We start from the raw sequence: 8,560 nt of genomic DNA on the forward strand, positions 1-8,560 counted from the left end.
ACTACCTTTCTGAATGAGGAGAGCATTTTAGGGAGGCCGGAGATGAGAGAGAGGTTGCTGGTTCTTCCGTTGACTTTCTTTAAACACCTAGAGCAAACTGCTTAATGCCAGCCTGCCTTGGTTTCCTTGAGTGCGCTTTGAAACTTCAAGTTAAGGTCTCTATACTATTGAAGATATAAATGTGCTGGGAAAAAAAAAAATCAAAATGGAAGAGAGCAGACTGAACTTCCTCAGATGTACTAGTATTTATATGTATATATATGTGTGTGTCTGTGTGTATCCGTATTAATTTTTGTTTGTTTGTTTGAACTTCTAGGAAGCCCTGAAGAAAGGGGAATAAGGAAATGGAAGAAAGGGGTTGGTAAAGGAAGCAAGTCACTGGATGGCATGGAAACGTACGATTTGCCCTTTGGCATGAACTTTATCAAAAAATACAGGTGTTTCAGCTTCCTGCCCATCAGCCCTACCTTCATGGGCTACACGTGGAAAGGCTTCAGGAAAAGCAGTAACTGCAGGAGTTCAGATGAAGACTCGGAAGCTACAGTATAGCCTTAGTTGAAATTATATTATCTAGTTGTAGTAAGAGATGTATTTGCAGTTTCTTGCTGATTAAGAAGCATTAAAATATATGTTTTGTATATTTGCATTTAAATTCTGGAACCAGAGCTGAGACGGGTTTAAAAAAAAAAAAAAAAAAAAAAGCTTTCCTGTTGTGGGTGGTGGTAGCCAGATCTAGTGTCTCTGGGTCAAATTTTCAAATGCTCCTCTGTTCACTTTTCAAAAGCTTTAGATATCTATGCACCTAAGTCTGTTTTTTATTTTAAACGGAACTTAGGTTCCTAAAGTATTTAGGTGCTATTGGAAATGTTACTTTTTATGGTGATTTTTATTTAAGTCATTGATGCTGGCATTTTTGGCGCGTTCATTGCTGGCAATGTTAGTTACGCCAGAAAATTTGAATCCTGTGAAAAGAAAAAAATTTGTGCTTCTAAACACCATGTCGAATCAACGTATGTGTTGTTTTCCAGTCACTAGTTCACACATTCCATATTTTCAGACCCCTGTAAACCAGACTTAGTTTGTACTGGCAAATCATGACAATTTTCTTTTTTTTATTTGAATTATTGATAGTTGAGTCAAATTTCCAGCGCGAGACAGAAGTTCCCGTACTAAACTTTGCTGCTGAAAACCATGACCAACTTCTGTTAGCTTAGTGCTGCTCAAGGAGCCACTCATTTCATGCCAGTTTGCATTTTCAGACGTTTGCTTTTTCAGCCCGGCATGGAACCACCTAGCTATTGTGCAGGTGCGGGTTTTCTTTAAAGGGACATATATAGCTTTAGTTTTACGCAGATGGGAAACTTTTAATTTCCGATGGGACTCGATAACAGTTCTTGCAGTGCGATGCCTGTATCCAGCTAGACGACGCAGAGGTTTCCTGAAGGAAAAAGATAATTCGTTAAGCACTTAGAAGCAATTAAGGTCTGTATGTGTGCAGCTTTCCCTGTAGGGAGAATCACACGGCGAAAATGCTGTCAGCATTCGCTTATTTGGATCCGTACAAAATTTTCTTCTTTGGATGTTGAGATCTGGTGCTGCCCGAGCGTGGCTTATGTTACGTTGCCTCTTCTTTGTTTCTTTGTGGGGCGCCTTGGACAGCTCGCTGCTTTTACAAAGGTGATCTTCTTTTATAGCAGAGACACTACATTTGATGTCCTCATCCACTGGATGGTTTAACGGGTATTGGGTCCAATCAGGGCACCATTCAGATTTTTTTCCTGGAATAGTCTCAGCTCTGATGTTATGTGGGTGTTCATGCTCATCATGCATTCATAATTAAAAGTTTTATTCATGTTTAATGTTCTTACTATTGCAAGTTAGTTTTAGACTTCAGTGTGGCCCCAAAAGCATTCTTAAGCTGTGGAGATCATCAGGGAAATGTAGTGTTATGTAATTTCAAGGCCAGTATGCTCTATGGTGCTTGCGTTTTGTATTCCTGGAAAAAAAACCGTAACAGTAGATCCTGTAATTCACTAGTATATTTATCAAAGTTTGACTACTGGGCACGAGCGCAGGAACTCTGTTTTCTCCGAGTCGACTTCCAGGTGAATTTGTTATTGGTTATTGAAGCATGGAAGGGTTTGGGTGGGGAGGGCGAGGAAAGAGCTCAATGGATCAGTACTGAGTAGTGTAGAATCGGAATGATTCCATTCATATAGCTTTCAGCATGTCATGGCTGTTTCCAGAAACTATTTTGTACCGCTTTTTTTCCATAACAAAGCATGTGTGTGTTCCTGCTCCAGGGAACTTTCAGTAGTTTGCAGTCTTGGTGTCAATTGGACTGTCTCGAAAGCTGGTCGGAAGTGTTAGTGTATAATAGACAGGTTAGTTTGCCTGTGAAACTAAGTCGTTTTATAATTTTAATAATTTTTCCTCTTTGGGTAGCGAGGTGTTAGATCTTTCACATCCACTTGCAGATAGCTGGAGCGCGGAGACCTCTAATCAGTGGCACGAAGCTTCCGAATTTCCCAACTTTGTATGCAACCAAAGATGTGTGGGAGAGACGGGGGAATTCAAAAAGAAGGGGCTGAAAAAGAAAAAGGCAAAAAAAAGGAACAAAAAAGAAAAAGCCGCCTATCTGAGGTGGCTGTAATCATGTAAAATGCCAAAGTTGGTTAACTTATAAAGGCTGAGAAAGGGAGGCAACAGCTTTGTCTTCAAAACAGTGCCACCTCTTAAATACTGAAGTGCTTCAAGCCTGGTGATCCCACTGGGCACAGAGTACGGCAGTGAAACCTGTGTTTTGAGGCTTTTCTGAACTTCTCGCCCCGGATAGTCTTGTGATAGCATGAATGCTTATCCGGTAAAGAGATGCGACAGTGAGAAATGTTCTTCTCTCGCTTTTGGATGGAGTGAAGCTGTACATGTTCTTTATGGCCTTGACTTGAACATGTTAGAGGTGCCGGTTAGCTGAATTGTGACGCTGGAGTCAAATTATAAGGCAAGGAACCCAAGGACTCTTTATTTTTTTTCCTCCCGGGGCAGAATAGCAACTTTTTTTTGCAGTGTTAGAAAGAATATTGGAATAAGTCAAGTCAGATTATTCTGTCAGATTTTTGGATTTAATTCTTTCTTGGCTTTTGGTCCTGCCATACTGGTTCTGTTGACTGGCTGAGAGAAGTACAGTGGCGTTTGGTCGGCATGCTTTGCTTTTCTAGCCACGTAACTTGGTAACACTAAAATAAGTAGCTGTAGTTAGCGGACGTTTTTGTAACCAAATTTGTGTAATGTGTAACATGAGATGACAACTGTCTTAATCTCGTTACGATATGAATGGTTAAAGATGAGCCTCAGTTTTGCAAAGGAGATCTGCTGAAACACCTGTTATAGCGGAAGGTTATAACGAAGCCATTGGCAGTACCTTAAACGCGCAGGGAATGTTTTGGTGCCGCTGCGGCGCTCGGGATACCTAAGTGCGCAGCTCCGCAACGCTTCGCCCTAGAAAAGGACGGAGCTCGTACGCAGCTCTGCCTCGGAAAGGGAAGTTCCCCTTTCTCTTTCCGATGCACCTGAGATGATCCCAGAGCTGCCGGTCGAAGAAGACGCACATGCGATGCTTGCCTTTTTTTTTTTTTTTTTTTTTTTTTGGGTGAGGGAAATGCTGAGAGTTGCCCCCGTTTTTGTACAGCTGAGGCAGGTGACTGTGGACCTTCACTGCTCCCGCACGGAGGTTGGTTTGACTTTTTCCGGCCAGCCGGCCGCCGGAGCTGCCGTGCCGCGGTTGCTGGCAGATGTGTCGCAGCTCTGCAGAGCGTTTCGGTCCCTAGCGCTTGTTGTTGGTGTCCAGGCTTGGATGGGTCGGGGGTAGCTGGGCGCGGAAACGTGGCTGCGTATGCAATACTGTATTTTTCCTGCATATTTAACCACCTGCCTTTCCAACTGCTAAATGGAACAAAACCACGTATAGAAGACAACACCTGAGGGATGAGAGGTGACGTTTCAGCCAAACGTTAAGACAGAAGGGCAAATATTCATGGTAGAAATATCATTTTGTCATATCAAAGATGGTATAAATGTATGCAAAACAAAATAACTTGGGACTTTTGTAATTGATATTCTATTGTATTTTTTTTAGGTTAAATTAAGAATTCTTGCTAACATGTTTAAACACGTTTTCTAAAGCAAATACTTACAAATTATGCCTATAGAAATGTAGGTTTCATAGCGAACTTAGCTATGCCTGACTAATGTTGTCATATTAGACTGTGTTGACCGAGGAGCTTAATCAGCTGCCTCGTGCCAAAAGTTCAAACTTAAACCCAGATTTTGCTTTATGCCTTTTAATACTGACTTTCAATATGGCAACTTGGTTTGTACATGAATATTGCAGTATTTTATTTCCATATATTAAAAATAACATTTCCGCTCAGGATAATTACCGCAGTTTTCCTGGGAGGGAGTGGTATGATTGTCATGACAATGTCATGTGATGGTAGAATTTCTTCATTGACGAATCTATAGTAGTTGTGTATACTTTATTTACCCATGGTTATGTTACTACCAAAAACTAAAGGGTTTCTTCATCGTTCATCTCCCTACTGAGATCTTGGTACTCCCAATGTACAATTGACGCTTGCAAACCGAAATCCTCGGTCCTATTTATACCACAAGGAGCATCGGTCGAGTGAGACCAGCCAGCTATAACAGCGCGTCCTGGCCCCAGGGCGTCGGAAACGGCGTGTTTTGTGGTATAAACAGCACTACAGGCACGGGGGGTTTCGGAGTAGCCAGCTCCTAATGGTTTGAGTTAGCCATTGGATGTTTACACGCAATCTAAAACAACCCGTGCTTAACATAATTTGTATATTGATGTAGAAAATGCATGTGTGACAGACCAGCACAACCTACGGTGTTTTGATTTTTTTAAGTGGCCTTCTTAAACCAAAAATGACATTTTTTTTTTTTCCTTTTCTAAGGGGGGAGTGAGTGGGTCACGCTTTTGGCGGACGATTTCCCACTCGGTGCATGTTCCTTAGTATTTCTCGTTGAGGCTAATGGCCTTTTTGGACATGGGGTGCCGGTTACTCTCTGCTCTCGTGTTCATACAGCTGTGATAGGTCATTGCAGTATTGGAGGAGGCCACAAGTTTGCCAGTGTTTAGCTTCTGCCCATGAGTCTATACAGCTTAGTGCTGGGCTGCTTTAAGTATTGGGGATCCGTGTTGAGAAAAAACATCCACAATATTCCTGTCTAGTTATAATTTGACTGTGACTGTGCATTGTCATCCGTACATATAGATATGAGAGAGATATTTAGAATTGCCTTGTGTATTATCCGGCATTTACTACATCTTTCCAGGTAAATCATCTTGCTGCCAGTCCAAATTCTTGTACTTTGTCTGTTTATCACAACCTTTGGCGTAACAAACTATTGACTGTTCTTAGGCAGTGGGGATAAATATTTTTTTTTTCATGACTTTTTTGTGACTGACTTTGGCTGTAAAACTTTTTTGTTACACAGCAAGTTTTTTTGTTTTTTTTCCTGAGATGTGTAATTCTTTTATGGAGTTTTTTTTTTAATTTCATATTTTTTTCTAACATTGCTTCATTAAACAATTAAATATTTAAAAATGTAATATTTGGACCAGATGTTGTGAATAATAGTAGATAAAGCTATTTTATTCTGTATTTTTAAAGCTGTTCAGTATAAATAAACGCGGGCATAGATGCAACTTGGCAGCGTGCTGTTATACTTGCTTTCAAAAATCCTCGTAGAATCGATAGCTTGGGAATCCCGGTGATGTTAGCATTAACTTTAAAGAATTAACTTCTCCAGAGTAGCATCTCTTTGTAGCAAGCGCCATGCGAAAACACACCGGGAGAGGATCCCTTTCCCGAAGCAGAACGTGAACGGAAGGGATTTTGCCACGCTCTCGCTCACAGTCCTTGCTGTAGCGATGGAAATTTGGTCCTCGGCCGCCATCCCTACCCTTCCAGCCCGGAGCTTTTACCACAAAGACACATTAACGTTTCCTTGATTTGCTTGGAAAAGCCACAGTTTAGATGACTGTTCAGCCTCTTTATTACTCTGTAAATAAGAATTTGACAGCTCTGTCTGTTGTCTTTCAAGGCGGATTAAACCCCCTCTTGATTTTAAGAGGAATTAAGTTACCTGATACCTTTCCTAATTCAGGTTTAGCCCACAGGGACTATCCAAAGATAACTTAGTCCCCTGGGCTACAGATGGGAAGAAAAATGGCAAAAAAACATCTAAAGGGGCAAGAACGAGGGAGTGAAACTAGATGTCCTGGTACCGAAGCAGGTCTAACAGGTGTTTAAAATCGCTCAGGGCAAGGGTTTTTTAATCATTTCTGAGATAAAATGGGTTTGGATTTGGGAGCTGGGATGAAAACGGTTCTAATCTTAATCCCGATTAATCCTTTGCTGGGTCAGAGCTCTGGAAACAGTTGGGTTTTTTTTTCTTTACTGCATTAACTGCCTCCATGCAGAGCGAAGGGCTTTTCCTTCCCCCCCAATCTGTCCCTTGGGAATGAAGCGTTTCCAGAGTGACCAAAAACTGTCCAGCCTGAAATGAGCCACTTGTATGTACTTGAACAATTGTGCTCATGAAAATGAGACATTTAAGTTACACATTTAAAGAAATGTAAGACTCCACGTTTCATTTTGAGCTGGGCTCGAGCTGGGCCTTTCCCTTAGCTGCTCACGCCTGCCGGTCTCGGTCTGGATCCCCGCGTATCCGCCGCCGCCGTGGAGCAGGCGGATCGAGCGGATTTGTTATTCACCAGCAAAACCCCTCCCAGCTCACCTTACCGGGCACGCAGGTCGGAATACGGGGACAGCGACCACGTTTCCAGGAATAGGGACTGGGGGCAAGCGCAGGGCTCGAAAGCAGCCGCAGCTCTTGCCCTGCGGTGGCGGGAGGCTGCCGGACGCCCCCCAGCCCGTGTCCAACCGCGGGATGACGTTGGGCTTTCGCTGCCCCGTAGCTTGGGGTGTTGGGGGCTGGAACGGCTGAAATGGGGCCTCGGACTCGGGGCCGCAGCAGAGGGGCGCTCGGGCTGCCGGGGCCGCCGAAAAACGGGGGTGGCGGGGCCGAAACACGGGCGTCTCCTCCGCGGGGGCTTGGTTCCCCTCGGGCCAGACCCCACATCTGCTGCTCGGGCGAGGAGGAGGAATAGCTGGCAGGCGCTCCTGCGGTTTGGATGCCGTCCTCATCTGGCAGGAGCCCGTCACATTCCTTCTAATAAAAAAAAAAAGAGAAAAAGAAAAAAGATTTTCTTGTTTTCGCCTCAGAGCTCGAGCAAACGCGGCGGCACCAGGCTGCGAGAGCCGCCGCAGGCAGCGCGCTCGCCCCAGAAGTTGCTCAAAATGAAGTTGCTCAAAATTCCCAGGTTTCCTTTGCCCCGGGGCCGCCCCCGGATAACACCCCGCTTTTTTCCAGCCCCCGGCGAGCGCCACGGCCGGCGCTGAGCCCCGTTGCGCGCCGCGGCCCCGCTTCCCCCCGGCGCTCGCCGCCCGCACAATGGGGCTCTGAGCGCCGCGCGGCCTCCGCGATGCTGCTGGAATATAAATAATAACCCTCTTCCCGGCTCGCCGTCGCAAAGTCCGTGTTTCCCCGAGCCGAGCGGCTCCTCCGGAGCTCGTGTTTTACATACAAACTTTTAAAAAAAAAAGGCAAAAAGAGGGCAGGCGACAATCTGCGGTTGTGAAGACTTGCTTGTTTTGCTAAACCAGCTGTTTAGCTGATTTCTTGCTTTTTTTTCGCCCGGTGTGGGCCGTTTCTAGCCAAATTCCTTAAAAGAAAAAAGAGAAAAAAAAGCCCAAGAAGGCACAAAGCTCAGGGAAAGGTCAGGCCCAGACAAAGGGAGAGGGATGTGTCCGCATGCGGCTGCTCTTCTGGAATACTGAATATCCTGGCAGCACTTAGCACTGCTCCTCTGAACCCACCCTGTAGTGGTACATTGCCTGCATCCCTGGGCTGCCCCAGCGGGAGCCGCTTCGGAGCCAGCCGGCATCGCCATGCCTGCCGGGGGTGCCGGAGATGGGGCGTCTTCTGGGAACCTGATCACAGAGACGGGGTGTTCTCTGGGATCTGGGTCCTTGGACCAGCCCAGGTGCCTGAGCTGGGGCATCCTTTGGGAACCTGGTCCCAGGGCCCAAACCAGGAGTCCGAAATGGGATGTCCTTTGGCAACCGAGTCCTGGCGCCCGGGATGGGGTGTCCTTTGGGATCCCAGCCCCAGGGCTCAACATGGGGGCTGGAAACAGGGTGTCTTTCGGGATCCTGGTCCTGGACTCCAAACCAGGAGCCAGAGCGGGGGCATCCTTTGGGAATCCCAACCTGGCACCCAGGACGGGGTGTCCTTTGGGATCCCGGTGCCGGGGCTCACCCGTGTGCCCGAGCGCGTCCCTGCCCTCCTTCCCCGGCTTCAACCTCCCTCCGGCCCGGAGCGTCCGCGGCCGCGCGGGGCGGGGGGGGGAGGGGGGAGATGCGCGCTGCCCCCCCGCGGAGATGCGCGTTGCTCCGCCCCGCTCCGCCCC

General features: G+C 46.2%; 1 protein-coding gene across 8 annotated transcripts in view; it reads left to right on the forward strand.

Moving 5' to 3' along the window:
* The window catches only part of SLC23A2 (solute carrier family 23 member 2), a 57,447-nt gene extending 53,065 nt beyond the window's left edge, over positions 1-4,382 (forward strand). For 7 of the 8 annotated variants that reach the window (XM_026081712.1, XM_026081709.1, XM_026081710.1 and 4 more), the window contains one exon: positions 317-683. In XM_026081712.1, the coding sequence (XP_025937497.1) occupies positions 317-549 (233 nt within the window). In that variant the 3' untranslated portion in view covers positions 550-683. Of the gene's footprint in view, positions 1-316 lie in introns of all 8 variants that reach the window. The other variant, XM_026081705.1, reaches the window with a different exon arrangement.
* Positions 4,383-8,560: the final 4,178 nt, after the last annotated feature.

Source organism: Apteryx rowi, unplaced genomic scaffold, assembly GCF_003343035.1.
Source record: "Apteryx rowi isolate R43461 unplaced genomic scaffold, aptRow1 scaffold_56, whole genome shotgun sequence".
In the NCBI taxonomy this organism is placed as follows: domain Eukaryota; kingdom Metazoa; phylum Chordata; class Aves; order Apterygiformes; family Apterygidae; genus Apteryx; species Apteryx rowi.